Source organism: Tenrec ecaudatus, chromosome 2 (genome assembly GCF_050624435.1).
Source record: "Tenrec ecaudatus isolate mTenEca1 chromosome 2, mTenEca1.hap1, whole genome shotgun sequence".
Classification (NCBI taxonomy): domain Eukaryota; kingdom Metazoa; phylum Chordata; class Mammalia; order Afrosoricida; family Tenrecidae; genus Tenrec; species Tenrec ecaudatus.
The window spans coordinates 114934852-114952182 of NC_134531.1; the positions used below are offsets into that span (position 1 = coordinate 114934852).

The following is a 17331-nucleotide window of genomic DNA, read 5'->3' on the forward strand; positions in this document are numbered from 1 at the left end:
CTGTTCGGAGGCGCCTCGTGAGCAAACTACCAGGTCTTGTCTTTTTTCCATTTCTGCCACAACAGCCCTGGGTCATGCTACCGTCGGCTCTCACTTGGATACGCACAATAGTCTCCGAATGGTTTCTTCACAGAGCAGCCGGGGTAATCTCTTACAAAGACAAATCCAATTGTACGTCTGCTTTTCCGGGCACTTCACTTCCATGTGAAAGAAAATCGGTGGTCTGTCTTTGACCAATAAAGACCTGCTGGCACTGACCCCTTGCTTCCCCCACCTCTCACTGGAGTCCTATCCCTTGGAAGCACACAGCAGGGCTCCCTGTGCTTGGCGGGCATCCCCCCACCCTGTGCCGCTCCTCCTCACAGCTCACACACCTCAGAGAGCTCCCTGCTGACCATCCCACCTAACACCCCCTCCCCTGTTCCCTCACCCCCCAGTTACTACACTGCGTGCGGCCTCCGTCACTGCCTCCTCGGCACCACCATTCCACGTGTAATTAGCAATATTCACATACACAAGGAAACCCCCAGTTACTACATCACATCACCCCATTTATTGTTTTAACAACACAGTACTTTATTGCTACTAAAGAGCTTGTTTCACTGTTTGTCTTCAATAAAAATATAACTCAAGATCCCTGCCATTTCAACTCTAATTGAATTCAGACATCTAAAAATAGATGCAAAGGCTGGCAGTTCAAACCCACTCACTGGTGCGATGGAAGAGGGAGGGGCCTGGTGCTGGGCTTCGGGAAAGATATGGCCAAGAAAACCCACTGGAGAAAGATGAGTTGGGGAGTCCTTTTAAACTACCAGAGTGTCACATCGCCCTCCCTTGGCTGTTCCTGGTATCACCACACCCTAACAATACTTAGTCTGTTCCGAATAGACAGTAAGGGGATGCCAGCTCTCTCTCTCCAAGGAGAAACTAATTCCCACAAGCCTTTGAGGCAGGACCGCCATCGTTCTAACCTACAGACACGGCACCTGCGACCCAGAAGAGAGCGGCACCGCCCCGCCTTGGCCAGCAGCCTGTGGGAGCTGCAGTCAGTCAAACGCAAGCACCTAATTCGTAAAGGTCAGCTGCTGGCGCACGAGGTCAACAAGGTCACTGGTCAAGCGCTCACTCCTGTGGAGGTGAGTGTGCTCCGGGAATCGTGGCCGGCCGGCGTCGAGTGAAGTGTGGCCATGCTTTGCCAGCCGCCGCAGCACTGTGATGAGAGCAACAGCCAGCCCTTCCCAAAGCGTGCTTCGTGGCTGGGACATGCGCGTTCCCATTTGCCAATGGGTGTGGTTGACTCGGTGCTCTCCTTCACGCCGCCTCCATTCCCTCTCAGGCCACTGGGTGGGGCAGATGGCTTTTCCGCAACTGCTAACCAAGACGCTAGCGGTTCAAGCCCACGCACTCACTGGGGCCATGGCGAGAGGCCTGGCGATCTGCTTCTGTGAAGATCCCAGCAAGAAAGCCCCAGGAGCACGGGGCCGCGCTACACACGACGTCCCCACGGCCTGGACTGGACATGGCAGCAAGGGGAGTGGGTTCTTTAAGAGCTCAGACAGAAATGAGCAGGAATCTCCGTGACTGGCACACCATCAGCCCCGACTTCGTCGGTGAGCCTCCGTGTTGACCGGTGTCCTTTGCGGCCCTGCCTCTGGAGCTCAGCAGTTCAGCCCGGTGATCATGAACGCACAGGCCCTTTGCAGTCCATCGACATACCGATGTGCATTTAAGGAATCCTAAGCACAGCTCCCATCGCTTGACCGCTACTATACCTCAGCTAAATGTGAAGAATCAGCAAGGAAGAGTTTGATGAAACGGCACCTTTAAAAAGAATGGTCCTACGAAGAGAACCGTGAGGATTCTGCAGCCAGTTTGCTCAGGGGGGTTTCCTCTTTACAGGGACCCACTCTGTCCCCTTTTCATCTCCTCCAACTACATATGCGGCTCAAGAACAGTATTACATGACAGCCTCAAGCCAGGGGGCAACCAGCTTTATTTACTCCCTTCAGGGCTTAAAGTTGATTCCTAGAAGCCAGGGAAGAGTTTTAGAGCTGGACAGAGTTTTTGACTCTGGTATGTGTATTTTAACTCCGAGGAGGCTTGCCGTGGCCTTCCTTTCTAGGACATTGCTAACTGTGGGCCACTCAGTGCAGTAGGGGTACAGAGAAGAGCAGATGGATTTCCTGGAAGCTGAGCATTTTGATTGGAGAGGAGGAGGGGCCTGTGGGGAGGCAGCATGGGAAAAGTGAAGGGCACCCAGGAGGAGGGGCTGAACTACAGATTCTGTTGATGGAAACCCTGTGACACAGGGGCCAACATGAGCTTCAATGTCGAGTCATTGAAAGGTGTTCTGTAGAACCACATGGTCAGAGTGTGCTTTGACGGGTTTTTGTGGAAGAACACAAGGAGCCTGAAGCAAAGAGGTCCCATCAGGATGTGACTCTAAGTTCTGAGGAGTTAGTTGAAGGCCATGTAAATGGAGAGAGATGGACTGATTAGAGTTTTGAGAGATGACTCACTGTGATCTGCTGACTGGAGGCTGAGAAGGGAGAGTAGGAAGTTGTAGTCCTAGGTCATTCGAAGAATAGATTTTTTTTACAATGTAAATAGGGAATTCTGGAAAAGAAGGTGACTTCAAAAGGCATGTAGAAGCCTTAGAATTTGTTTGAGACAGATTGGGACAACTTTACCACGTACTACTTGTCATGTGCTTTAAATTAAATTAAGACAACTGGCTGGCCAAGTTCTGGTGTGAGGGGGAGCTTTATATATAAACTTCTCAAGTCAGTTGTCTGGATTTCTGGCCTCTCCCATTCTCACTCATGCCACCTTTCCCGGCTGACCCTCTGCTTTAAAACACTTTTCTTGGCCTTTGTGCCACTTTATGCTGCTGGTTGCTTCCAGGTCTGTGGCTGCTTCTCTTCTGCCTAGAATCACCGTAGCTGAGATTTTCTCTTGATAGCACACTTTCTTCAATTCCAGCTTCCTCCCGGCCAATCCAACCAAGTCCTCATGGGCTTGTGCATCGCTTCAGTTAGTTGACCAGTATATTGAGTGTCTCCCTCTTGCCCTCAGTATGGAGAGGAGCCTTGTCTGTCTTCTTGACTGCTCCAGGACCTTGAATCGTGCGGACAGACTTCGGGGGCCACAGTGAAAATGGAGGCAGGGAAAATGATTTAAAGAGTCGACCAAGGGCGAGACAGAATGAACGGAGAGACGTTACATAGCAGAGCCCCCTTAGGCAGCCATCAGTGGACACTCCTGCCTCTTGTGAGAAAAGGCTATCTGCCACAAAGGACGGAGATCAGGGAGTAAGAGGCTGGGACATGGACTAAGTCCTAGGTGGGTCCTTGGCTGCAGCGTCCCAAGCTAACGCACACCTGTCCTCTTACTAACATAATGGGTAGCGAGTACCAATTCCATCTTAGCTCCTTCAAGGAGAGGTTCTGCCACTCACGCGACACTTTGTTAAGATTAGCTTTGCCCAGGAAGAGGGACATTTTCCTTAAAGGTAGGAAGGAAGATGCGGAGGAAGTTGAGGAAGCTGAAGGGGCCCTTGGTTACTCAGCAAATGTGTCTGCGATGGTGGGTAGAGCTATAGAGGCCTTCAGGACTTGCCAAGAGGCTCCCACTACAACCCCCAGCATCAAAAGCACTTCTGCTCTTTGGGGAAAGCCAAATTCACCTCAGTGAGCACTGTCATGAGAGGAAGCTTGCATCTACTGTTTTTAAACTTGCAAGGCTACAAGGTCCAAGGAGAAAGCAGCCAGGAGAGGAAGGAAGAGAAGTGCCCGTCTCGTGAGCAGGGCCCAGCAGGAGATGCGGGAGTCACACGCGGGCACACTGGGAGGAGGGTGCCTTGGATGGGGCCCATCGTCAGCCACCCACTCAGCAGTGGCCTACGGGCCGGGCGCGCTCCTACACACTCTCTCTGAACTCGGGACGTAGTCCCTGGTGCCTGCCCCCTCCATGTAGGGTCACACCCGCTCCCCCACTCCACCCCTGGGTTCCTCCGCTCACACGGGGAACCCGAGCTACAGGGCTGCAACGTGCAGTCCTCATGCTGGCCTGGTACTCAAAGACGAAAGGGGTCTGTGTGCTTCTCCGAGGGGTGAGTCGGCATATCCATCCCCAGCACTGGGCACGGCAGCTGGTTTACTGCCTTGATTTAGCATTTCACAGAACCGCTGGGCGCACAGGCAGACACGGTGGAATAGGCAGCACCCCGGGGACAGTGACTGGCTGAGTACAGCTCCTCCTGCAGGGGCTGTCAGAGCTGGAGCCAGGCGGACCTCTCCCTGTGCCGGGACCTGCCCTGCTTCCGCAGTGAAGCCTCTCGGGGGGCTTGGCTCACCCACTGCTTGCACATGTGGGCTGCAGGGAGGTCCCGCAGTGGGCGTGGATGTACAAGGCTGCCCCTCTGGCTTGCTGCGTGAACTTGGGCAATCACTCCGCCTGACCGTGCCAGGCCCCGGCTGGATCACATGGGAGCAGTGCCTCGTTCCTGACATATTGATCTGGCTTAACTGCAATTTTATATTTCACTTCTCTGGTGGCACACTTGTTCGGTTTTACTTTTCCTGGGACCCAGAAGGGCCAGCCAGGAGTGCGAGCTGAGAAGGAACCGTGGCTGTCCCAACGGGCTCTGAAATGCTGGTGGGCGTGGTGGGAACAAACCAGCGCCAGAAGCAAGCGTGTGCCCTCGCAGAGCCCTGCTTTGTTGCAGAGGGGGAGGAGACAGTGGGTAAGACTTTTTCTTTTGCAGTAATAAAAAAATAAATGAACAATTATTTTGAAATTAACAGAAAGATAAATCTGGCACCTCCTAAAAAGAGCGCTAGCGGAAAGGGCAGTGGTCCCCTCTCCCCAGCCCCTCTGCAGAAGAAAGATGGGGCGGAAAGGGCAGTGGTTCCAATCCCCTCTCCCCCCCCCCCCCCCAGCCCCTCCGCAGGAGAAAGACTACTTCTGCAGAGGGCCGCAGCCTTGGCAGCCCCTGGAGGTGGCTGTGCGTCCCAATCCACTGGGTGGCAGGGGGTTTAAGAAGCTCAGGAGTCCCTGGGGGCGCACATGGTTAAGTGCTCAACTCAGCTTCACTGAAACCACTGCCCACCCTCCAGAGCCTTCTTGGAAGACGGCAGGGTCATCTACTTCCGATGGGCTGCAGCCTTGGCAGCCCCGTGGAGAAGTTCTCTTCTGTGCACATGGGCGCCAGGAGCTGGAATCAACTTGAGGGCAACCAGCAGCGACAAGGAAAGATAGAATGCACTTACGGCTATAATAATTTTAAAAATAAAATAAAGAAATAGATATCTTTGAGAACCCCAGCATTGGGTAGCAAGCGTCCAGCTGAGGCTGAAGTCCCGAGGGACTAGGGAACCAAGAGCAGGGTGGGCAACCACGCAGAGCCTGTGGCTGAAATGTCACAAGCACTGAGTTGGGGGGGGGGGCTGGTCCTACTGTTCCTTAGCTTCTTCCCCACACACCCCTACACCGGCTCTTGGGTCACGCACACACCACTGATGGCTGTGCACGCCTCTTCAACGAGAACTGTTTCAGAGAACATTAGTGAGATTCCCCAAACCGGCCTCAGCCAGTAGCCAGGCAGTGATTGAATACCTTCAGATAAGTAGTATCCACTTAATTTTTAAATATAAAATACCCCCAGATCTCAACCCCCCGGTGTTCATATTGTAGTCCCCTGTGAAATAGTCATTCCGCTTTCTAAGCTAGATTTACAGTACAATTATGTTATTTCCCTTCAGCCCTGCGGGTTCTTCCTTGGCTCCATATATCTGCGCCTTGATTAGAAATCCACGCTGACCGACGTAGAGGCTGGGCATCGGGAAGCCACGGGGACTGACAGACCATACGAACTCGCTTTCTGTTCAGTCAGCAGAACCTGCTTCTTACTTACACCCGAGAGGTTTGGAAAACTTGAAAAACGTGGCGGCTTGGATTACAGACACCGGACCCACATGGCTCCTGGCAGGACCCAAGCAGTGGGTTCTCAGCCCACGATTCTGGCACAGTCAAGCCGTTCGGGTTTGTTGAGGGGATCTCCCTGGACTGCTTGCTTCTCTCCCTCACCCCAAGTTAAGCAATTATGATGTCACCGCCTAGTCAGGCTTCCATCAGCAGGGTAGCGAGTCCCCTAAGGCAGCCACCGGACCCCCGTCAGCAGGGAGGCCCTACTAGCAAATCAACAGCAGGCTGCATGCACGCTGTCGCTGTCCCCTCCCACCCCCAATTCCCAGAGAGAATGGAAAAGATGTCCTTCCTGAGCAAGTTAGCAAGCAACTACAACCAGAAGCTATGAGCAGTCATAGAAGTGAGAGGCGGATCCTTCCGGGAGAAGAAAGGCTAACACAAACAAATGAAACTGCAGCCACACGGAACAACGCAACCGCAGAGGTGGTGGTTACCAGGAGCAGGAGGGGCCAGATGCAGGGCAGGCCACAAGCCCAGAAGATGAGCTTCTGCCACGAGTCCACTGACGGCACCTCCCAGGGCCTGGCTGCGTTATCTGAGTGGTGTGCTGTGCAGGGAGTACCTGGAAGATGCAAACCACGAACACGCTTCACTGTGAACCCAAAGGTGCGAGGTTCTCATCCACCAGCGGTACCTCAACGAAAGGCCTGGCCATCACGTTCTGAGAACTCAGCCCCAGAACACCCAACGGAGCAGTCCCTGTTGTGGGTTGTAATAAGCAGACAAGGCACCCACAAATGCACCGCCAGGGCATTTCAAACGTAAGGCCAAACACAGACAACCACCACCACCCGTATTTAAGGAAAGCCAACACCAAAAAAAGGGGTAAAAAAGAAAGTAATGGAATCCAACTCAGAAATTACACGTGAGGAAGCAAGAGTTAATAGAGCAGACAGAAGATTTTAGAATAGATTTACTCACCCAAATACACAACTCAACAGGCCAAACTCCACATGGAAATGGGTAAAGGAGAAATTAATGAGCTGGAATCGTTAAGAATCCACTCTCAAATGGCACTGCCTGATACAGCAGCCACATGGTGCTTCTATGCATGTGAGACCCTCATTGGGATGTGCTGCTAGTGTAAAACAACGGGCTGAATTAAAGATTGAATACAAGAAGGCAGCAGCAAAATAGTTCACTTAAAAAATAACTGATTCATGTTGAAGTGACCGTATCTTGGCCATATTGGATTTTTAAAATTATGAAAACTAATTTCAACAAAACCTTCTAAAACATGAAATACAAATCTACCTCTATTTTTTCAATGAAATTCCAAAACGTCCTGCGGGAATTCTTTTGCCAACTTAGAAACTCCTCTTTTCACCTGCTCTTTGTGTGCTGATTGGAGACTGTGCCGCCCCTGTGGGAGGGGACTGCCCTGGAACACAGGGTAGAGGACCCGGTGCGAGAACACAGAGTGAAGGCACGGGGGCCAGAGCAGAGGAAGCGACACCTTTCGCTCCTTGGGAAGAAACACTGACAAAAAAGGAGACCGGTTTCCCAGAGCTGAATACGGGCAGGAGGTCCGGGTGCGGAAAGCAAGCATTCTCACTCAGGCCCCAAATGCCCACCGCCGTCGACCCCGGTTAGCACGGGCCTGCAGGTTCCTGCCGGGCAGCAGCCCAGCAGAACAAGGACGAGCAGCGTTGCTGGTTGGCTGATGAAATGCCAGCCTCATACTCGCCCCTCTCCAAATGCCAGGCATGAACAGTTCCTCGTGCTGGCCCCACGTCAGGGCAAGGACAGCACACGTCCCCACCTCCTCACTCCCGGCAGGCAGGTCCTGATCCAGGAAGGGCAGCCCACACAAGGTGACAAGCCTTTGCTCCTAGAACACACTCCTGGCCCAGGGGGCGAGGCCGTCAGCCTGGTGCTTGCTTGCTTACCGGCGGATGGCGTTGGTGAACTCTGCAGCCAGCTCGCTCTCGTTGCACGCTGTCCTGAGCTCCGCCAGGGACAGGGCGGGGGAGGCAGCGTCAGCACACTCCTGAGAACGACAAACATTCTGTTACACTTGGAACCCCGACTGAGAGCACCCTGGAAACTGCTTGCCTTGCAGCCAAGCACCTGAGGCACACAGCACCGGAATGGCTTCCTCCTCATGGGTGCATGCAGCGCCATTCAAGCACGCCACAGGGCAAAGTCTGGCAGAAAACCCAGAAACGTCTCCTCTGCTCCCAGGTATCAGGGACCTTCCTAGACTGGCCAGTGTGATACCTAGTGCGTTGTAAGTGCTGAGCGCTACACACACACACACACACACACACACACTCACTCACTCACTCACTCACTCACTCACTCACTCACTCACTGATCCCAACCACAACGAAGTGCTAAGGCAAGTGCTAGTATTATTTTTTATTGTGGTAAAGATATGTAGTGAATAGAACATCTGCTAGTTCACCAATTATCCAATGTACAATTTTATGGAATTTCTTATTGGTCAACCATTACCCGTATCTGTTCCCAAACTTTCCCATCACTCTTAACTCAGTGTCCCCTAAGGGTTGATTCCTAATTTTCCCACCTGCCTCTGGTAACCAATCATTAATGAACTTTGGCCTCCCTGCTCACTACGCACCCTCAGGAAGGAAACCCAGAAGGTAAGGGTGCTACAGCAAAGTGCGGGGTAGAAACTAGACGGTGCCTGGCTATCAGAAAGAATAGTGTCTGGGGTCCTAGAAGCTGTTTTTTTAAAAAAATCAGCCACCGAAGTGAGGTGCCAACTAAGCCCACATGGAAGAAGCACACCAGCACGGGTGGTCCAAGGACTGCAAATCATAGTCCAAAGCCAAAGGAGCGAAAGGTATCGGAGCCTAAGTTGTGAACTAATGGCTTGCAGAAGGCTTTGGATGGCAGTGGAAACCCAAAATACATCGACAGGATCTTCACATGGAACAGGCCTCAGCGATGAAAACAGCCTGTTTATCAGACAGCGAACCCCGAGGTCATCAGCTCGAGGACATGAAGATGAAAGACGCCTCACTTGAATGGTGAAAGCCTTCTCACTCATCTGCTGGACACACGTTGAGCTTGATCTGGTTTTTAAGTTTCTGTTTTAGCTTCTTCTCTAACTGGAGCGCCTCTGCTGCGTCTGTCATTGTTGGTGGCCTTCTTGCCTCTCTGTCATGTACTTTCTCTGTTCGCCAGTCTATGACACCCAGGAAGGGTGAACCCAGAGACAATAACTAGACTCACAGTGCCTGGGGGGTGGTGGCAAGGGGAGGGGATGTAAGGGAGAGCGAACATCAAGGAGTACAAGGAAGAAAACGTCTTTGACCTGACTGAGGTAGTAACTGAACTACTGAATGGATCACTGTGCTGTCTGGATTGTGGCTAGTAAAATGGTGTGAAACAACACCTTTAGCCTATGTTCCTGCCTGTTCTAGAGACTGCAGACAAGTGAGGTTGCACAACTCCGGTCTCTTTATGACTGATTGATTTCTCTTAGCATTTTCAACATTCCTCCACAGGGCACCATGTGTCGGCTTCAGTTCTCTCTAGCCGAGTGATGGCCCACCGCAAACATGGACCACATCCTGCTGTCTCCACTCCCCTGCCGATGGACATTTAGGCTTCTGCCACCTTTTGGTTATTGTGAACAGTGCTGCAATTAACGTCGGCAAGCATCGATGTTCCACGAAGAGACTATTCTCATTCCCACTTTCCAGAGAAAGTAAACGGCCCAGCGTTACATGGTGGAGGCTCTAAGCACAGGCCCCTCTACGTAAAGCCTGTTGTGGTTCAGAAAGTACAAGTGAGACATGCACACGACTGTGTCTTCCACCACCCCCTCCTGTTTTCCGCTGGGAGAAAACCAGTATTAATCAATCCATGTTTCGACTCACTGGGTTCAGTGTGATCATCCAGAAGAGCCAAGAGGAGCAGCAGCAGAAGGGAGCCCGACCCTCCCTCCTTCAGCAGGCCCTTGGACATCATCCCAACCAGTGGTTCTCCACCTTCCTCATGCCGCGACACTTTAACGCAGTTCCTCAGGTGACCCCCTCCCCCCAGTCATAAAATTATTTTTGTTACCACTTCATAACTGCAATTTTGCTACTGTTATGAATCGGGCAACCCTTGTGATAGGGTCGTCCAACCCCCACAGGGGTTGCGACCCCCAGGTTGAGAACTTCTGATCTAAACCATAGTTTCCCAGTCTTATTTGACCTACCACCCCCTTTTCAGGAAAATAAAAACTTACTCAGCCCTGCCCCTGGCCATTTGAAAACTTGTCTTGTGGTCCACAATCCAGGACAAAGTGTAGGCATCTGCTTTTACAGGCCACTCCCCGCCCCAGGAGTGAAACACTGATCCAAACCAAATCCTCTCCTTTCACAGAAGAGATGATATGTCAGACACAGAACTCCAAGCTAAGACCACCCAGGATCAAATGTTCTCATTTCTTTGCATTCTGACAGAGAACAGCAGCTCACTGCACAGGAAAATGCCTGGGGGAAAGCTTTCATCTGATAACTTAATACACATTTACAAGAGACCTACTAAATCCCAGGCCTGTGAATAAAAAGCCAGAAGCCCCACAGAACTTGATATCACGAGGTGACGAGCTACAAAGAGGTAGCAACCCATTGCTAGAACTGCAGATGCCAGGAGGCTGACGCGTCTGCCTCATCCCACTCTCCTCACAGAAAGCCGCTCTCCCCAGCATCTGGGCCCCCCTCTCTCTAGTGCACCTGCCTCTCCTCCCTCCCTCTGCGCTGCCTCACAAGTCCCCTCTGCACTCTTTCAAAACTCTCACAATATGCTCAGTCTTTTGAATATCCAGTTCCATTTGGTGTTAATATTTCTAAGGATAAGGGTTGTCTTTGTCTCCCAGCGGTGCAATGGTTAATGTGTTCAGCTACAAACTGAAAGGCTGGAGGCTTGACTGCACACAGAGGCACCTCGGAAAAAAGGACTGGCAGTCAACTTCCCCAATCGGCCACTGACAACCCGGGAGCTCAGTTCTACTCGAACACACTCGGGGCTGCCAGGAGGTGCGCTCTGCCTCCCCCAGGGCGCCGTGTACTGAACACATCTGGTTATGGCTCGAATACAAATTAGAACTGCCAGAGCCTGATGCAACATGGATAAGGTTTGGGATCCAGCTGTGTTGGCTGGAGGGAATTGTTTATTAAGAAGCATTAACAATCATCCCAAGGAGCAAGAATGGATGTTCTAGATGTAAATCTGGTCTAACCTTGGTTTTTGTATACTCACAAGCTGAGTGTCTTTCACACGTTTAAAATGCAAGAAATAAAAGTCAAAAGAATGATTTTCTGACATATAAAAATGGTAAGGAATTCAGATTACAATGGCCACAAACAGAGCTACTGGTGGCGCAGTGGTTCTGAGCTGGAGTAGTGGTTCTGAGGTGGAATGCTGGTCCCGAGGTCAGCTGTTCGAAACCTCAGGAGAGAGGTGGGGCTTTCTACTCCCATGGAGAGTTACAGTCTTGGGGGAGGAGGGGTATGAGGAGCTGATGCCAGGGGCTCAAATAGAAAGATAATGTTTTGAAAAAGATGACAACATATGTACAGATGTGTTTGACAAAATGGATATATATATATGGATTATTAAAAGAGCCCCCAATAAAATGATTTTTTAAAGAGTTATACAGTCTCAAAAACCCCAGGGGGCAGTTTGACCCAGTCCTCTAGAGTCCCTATGAGTCGGCACCAACCCGATGGCAGTGAGTTCAGTTTTTCTTGGCACACAGGCCCACCCTTTTGCTCGTACGTGCATTGGCTCTCGCATTGCAGCCCCTCGCACAAAAACACATGAGTTCTCTCGCTGGAGTCCGTCTGACCTGCGAAAAAAAGTCCTTACTCTCTGACCCTGTACAGGAAAGTGCGGGCCCCGGCCCTGGACTGCGAGCTTGTCTACTAACCTGCCCAGAACCAAGATCCTCCAGGCCGTCCCAAGCGAGCGCGCGCCTTCGAGTCAGAGCGGGACTGCCCACGGGAAAGTGGCCCATGGCTCCAACCACCACCTTTTCAGCTACTGAGCCACCAGGGCCCAAACCTACCAACAAACACTGCCAAATACATTGTCCAGGCGGGGAGTTATTGAAATGGCCAAGTGTTTAATATTTGAAAGACAAGGCAATCGGCTTACTCTAATTAGACTCCATTACCCGAGCAAAACCCACCTAAAGTACTACATTCCGTAATAACCTTACTCCGAAGTGAAAGAACGAAGGGGGAAAAATCATTTGGCCTTTTCCCTCTGAGAGGTCTCTGTGCTTTGAAGCCACCCCACCAAACACAGTGCTTCCACCAGTCAAAACAAATACTGGGCAGCCAGGGAGAATGCTCAGTTCATGGGCCTCTGGCAGGGGCTCAGGGAGTCATTCCCACCCCACCCTGAAAGCACACTGGGGCCCTGTCTCTTGGGCTCTCCCAAAGGGACTGCTCCCAAAATGCAGGCGGGCTGGAAAACGGGCTCGAAGGTGCTTACAAAGAACTTCCCACACTGTCTCCTAGGCCTCTTTTGGCCCCGATGTTACTGGGTGAAGTGGCACCGTGTCAGCTGCTGCCCACCACAGCCCAGGCCCTGGGCAGACAGCTCACAGTACCCTCATCACAGTGACCTTTCTGAAGCTGAAGCCCAAGTCAGATCATGTCACACACCCCCAGGAAAATCCTTCCTCTGATCCTCACTGTCCTCTGCATGACATGCTGGGGACATCTCCAGCCAGTGCGGCCAACTGCCCGTCCCTGTAGCTCCTGCAGATGCTCAGCTGCTGGCCAAGAGGGGGCCTTCTCCTCCCCACGGCCCATCAGCAGACCTGGCCCCTCTCTCTTCACGAGGCCTCAGCTCAGAAGCCTGCTTCTTCCCAGGCCCCGCTGACTCTCCATTCTGGGCCCGGTGCCTGGCCCAAGGTGTCCCGAGGTGGCACATGAACCTCACCCCCGAATGTCAGATCCATCTGCCTCCAGCACCTCACCCAGGCCCTGTCCAGCACACAGTACCGGCTAGCTGGATGAATGGGAAGCCACGAGGGGCTGGGGAGACCCGGTCCAGCTAGGTACCAGGACTGTGTGTGCCCTTGGTGCCTTAGGAGGTGGGAAGTGGGTAAAGTGTAGCTGTGCTCTCTGTAAAGCAGCTGCCCTGCAGTCACCTCTGACTCTTGGTGGCCCTGTGTGTATCAGAGGACACACCTGTGCTCCCTGGGGTTTTCCAGACGCTGACGGCCAGGCCTTTCTTTGTTCAAGTTACCCTTAAGGCCCAGTGTTCCAGACAGCAGCCAAGTGCATGAACCGAGTGCAAACCAAGCAGGGGCTCCCTTATCTATTTACAGGGAGTTGGTTCATTGCCACATGGTACACATGCCCTGCAGACTTCTGTGCTCATGCCAGCCAAGCCACTAGAAGCCACCTGCTAGGACAGCAAACCACAGTCTGCAAGCCACGGCCTGAAACAAGGTAGGGTCAGGGGAAGCTGGAATTAAGAGGAGAAAATGCAACACACAGAATGCGTGCAGCCCTGGGACCCTGATTTTCTTAGGTCCAGATCTGCCTTTGCTTTTGTGCTTTTTCCTCCAATGCGGCATTTGAAATACTCCTAAAAGACTACAGACGACAGAATGAATTTGGATCGAGCGAGCAGACCTGCGGGCTGCTGGACGCATAGGAGTTCCAGACCCCCCACCCTGGGGTGCTTGACTCCGTGGCCTCCGCCTTCAGGTGGGCTTCCTGCTCACCAGGTCACACCGCCGATGGCCGGAGATGCCAGCAGAAGCCGGGGCGGCATTGCAGGCCCCAGAAAACAGAGGTGAGGTGAGGTGCCCTGCTGGTGTAGTGGGTTTTGAGTTGCGCTGCTAACCCCAGGGTCACAGTTTGAAACCACCAGCTGCTACGAGGGACACAGAGGCGGCTTTCTAGTCCCATAACCAGCCATGGTCTCTGAACCCACTCTGCCGTGCAGGGTCACTGTGGGCGGAACTGACTCGATGGCAGTGAGTGAGCCTGGGGTGGGGCGCCTCCTGGGTCTGCATCCTGTGGGCTAGGAGAAGCCTCAGTTGGGGGAGAGGAGCACCTGGTTTTCCTTATGTAAACAGGTGACGTACTGCCCCATACTCAAGGCCTGTGGGGCCTTTGGTTTGCCTTCTGTCTTGATCTCGAATGATTTTGTGTGCATGAAGGGCAGGCTATCGAGACAACAACTGAACGAGCAGATTCAAAGGACGTGACAGGGAGGGAGGTGGGCAGGACCCGGGGAGTGGACAGGAAGGAGCATGGGGCAGAAGAGACGTCCTGAATGGATGGCAGAGGTGGCCGCACACCTCCCGAGTGTGACTGAACTAACGAAATGCATGCGATCCAGGTCGTATGCCGGTGAAATGGTTAAAACCGCATCTATTTCAAAAAGATGCAACCACGGTAGCAGAGCGTGGGGTGAGAAGGGCACAGTCAGTGCCGGCTGCTGTGTGAAAGGGGCCAGAGAACGCGGGGGAACTGACCAGACTACCGCGGGCAATAACAGAGGGCTCTCCTGAAAGAAAACGTGTCAATTATCACAGAAAGTGAAGCTGCCCGCCTTCTCAACATGCAGCTCGGTCTCCTTCGTGGACCTGTGGAATCTGTGTGCCGGTGAGGAAACCCAGGCCGGGCAGCCCAGGGCGCTGAGCGAGCGAGCGCGAGCCCCCAGTCCTGCCTACCTTGCCAGGCTTGTCCTTGCTGCTGCTGCCGGTGGAGCTGAGGGACCGCATCCGCTGCTCCTTCTGTTCCTCCACCTCGGACTTCAGGTGCTCGATGTGCACCAGGTAGGCCTGCTCCTGGGCCTCCCGGGTGCTCAGCTTCAGCTCCAGAGCCCTCTTTTCCTTCTCCAGCAGGTAGAGCTGGGCCTTCAGCTCGGCCATTTCCTCCTGCGGAGAGAGCAGAGAGAAGGGGAGTGTGGCTGGAGCTCAAGGCAGGCGAGTTACCACTCGGAAGCAGATGAGGAAGAACAGGGGAGGGGGGGAAGGCCTTCCAGGAGCGGTGTGCCTTGTTGCTTTCCGGGCCAGGCAACTAGAGCCACCTTCTCCCCTTTCTGAAGCCGCCTGCTGCCTTGCTGGTAACAGTTGCTGGTCTGTGGAGACTGAGCCCCACCAGTCTAAGAGGTCACAACGGAGAGCCCGCCCGACGTGCCAGGCTGGCCTGCCTCACTCCTTCCACTGCCCACCACACTGCCCGGCCAGCCCTTGCGTGCCCTGCATATGCCCCCCCCCCCCCCGGTGATGATCTCGTCTACCCTCTTAAGGGCCAAAGCGAAATCAACAGAGTTCGGCACCAGTGACTGCTCACCACGAAATCATGTCGAGCAGTCGCTTGGAGAACTCTTGGTGAGTTAAGAATTTTTAGTGGAGAGTAAGAAGTGACTCCCAAACGGGACCAGGCGCCACGTTACCATGATCAGCGGGGCCACTTTCACCAGCAGGACTGCCTTTGACCCTCCCCGTCTCCCCATTTATAGATGAGAAGCAGAGGCAGAGACGGCCCACTCCACCGGCCCAGGGGACTGGGTCCGCTGTGGGCCGAGGTCAGAATTCAGGCTGTCTAGCTCAGAGTCCAGCCTCTTAGCCATGACGCTCCGAGGGGGCTTCAAAAGGGCCATGGAAAAAATTGCCTTAAAACCCGCTTACAAGCCACCGTCGCTCCATTTCAAGATGAACAAATCTCTGCTGGAGCAGGGGCCCACCACCACAGGGCCACCAAATCCAGCTCCCCAGCTCCCTCTGGGAGAGCCGAGTCCCTGCCCTGAGACTGACTCCCAAGGTCACTAGTTCTGTGTGGCCTTCACATTGCCTCTTCTGAGGTAACAGGTCATAGGCCTGGTGGGCTCTCCTGGGTCCTCCAAACCCAGGGGTGAAATTGTCAGCTGCCCTTGTGGACCTATACCCATCAGTCAAGGTGACCCACCAAGGCTGGTGGTGGTCCGTGGGAAGGGCAAGGTGCTCAGTGACCTTGAAAGAGAACGTGCCAAACCCTTCCTCAAGATGACTCACCCGAGCAGACTGGAAGGTGTTGCCGCAGAGAGAGCAGCCATCTGTCTCCCCTTTTGCCGCTGCCAGCAAGTGCTGGCAACACTACACACCGAACTCCTGGGGATCAAGAGTCACCCCGTGAACCAACGCTAATGCAAGGAGATGGCAGAACTGTAGAGGGGACTCAGCCAGCAGGGACGGGTGAGGTGCAAACAAAGCTGGCCAACACACGTAGTGGGCCTGGGTGCCAGCCCAACGGGAGGGCAGGGCCTTGGGGAGGCAGCTCTGGAGCTGAGGCCCCCATTGCGCCGAGACTAGCAACAGCGGCTGGAACAGAGGTCAGGTGAGGCGACGACGCTGTCACCTTTCAGGCTCTGGGTGGGGAAAGGCGGCGAAGTCCTTCTTTGGGGAATCCGGGTTTCCATCTCGCGGCATGTGAAGGCGTGGTCCACAACACACTGAGTCCCAGCCTCTGCGGCCCATGGGGCCCAGGCACAGAGCCACTCTGCAGGGACTCCTGCAACCCAGGACCCCCGACCCCCGGCCCCGGGAAAGAGAGGGGCTTTGATGACTCCAGGGTGCACGTTCTGCTCTTGCCTGCCCACCTCGCCCAACACACACACACACACACACACACACACACACACACACACACACACGAACGATCCAAATCTGGACGTGAAATGAAATGACTGCCTTGCTGTAGAACTGGCTGATGAAAGCAGGAGAGGCCTTCACAAGAACCAGAAATAACAAAATGTGAACCACTATGAACACTGACGGGGGGGGGGGGGGGGGAGGAGCACAAGCCACAGTGAAAGGTTTAGAGCACTCAAGAAAAGGGTGGTGTGAGGGAAGGGGGAGAAGCGGGAGAAGGGGCAACCGATCACAGTGATCGATGCACAGTGCCCCTCCCCTTCCGCCCCCTCTCCCCGGGGATAAACAACAGAAACACGGTGATGGGAGACAGTGGACAGTGTAAACTATGGAAATAAAAATAATTTATAAATTATCAAGGCTTCACAAGGGTGGGAGGGCTGGGGAGGGAGGGGAAAATAGAGGAGTTGATACCAAGGGCTCAAGTAGAAAGAAAATGTTTTGGAAATGATGGCAACATCTGTATAAATGTGCTTCATACACTTGATGTATGGATTGTTATAAGAGCTGTAAGAGCCCCCAATAAAATGATTTATTATTTTTTTAAAGGTGCATTTGAAGGGAACCAAGGAGATCACCTAGAAATGAAAGAGGAGGAACAACAAGCCAGCAACCAAGGCCTGAAAGGTAAGCTTCTTGGCGTCGCCTCCTGGAACAAGCTGGGCAGCCCAGCACCATGTGCCATGTAACGGGTCTCACAGGGGCCACGGCAAGTG

The 17331-nt window shown here is 53.3% G+C and overlaps 1 protein-coding gene across 1 annotated transcript in view; it reads right to left on the reverse strand.

Annotated features, from left to right (window-relative positions):
* Nucleotides 1-17331, reverse strand: part of MCC (MCC regulator of Wnt signaling pathway) — a 316952-nt gene that overhangs the window by 14813 nt on the left and 284808 nt on the right. The window contains exons 14-15 of the mRNA XM_075541396.1: nucleotides 14654-14860; nucleotides 7878-7978 (exon numbers count right to left, since the gene is read on the reverse strand). Of these exons, the coding sequence (XP_075397511.1) occupies nucleotides 7878-7978; nucleotides 14654-14860 (308 nt within the window). The remainder of the gene's footprint in view (nucleotides 1-7877; nucleotides 7979-14653; nucleotides 14861-17331) is intronic.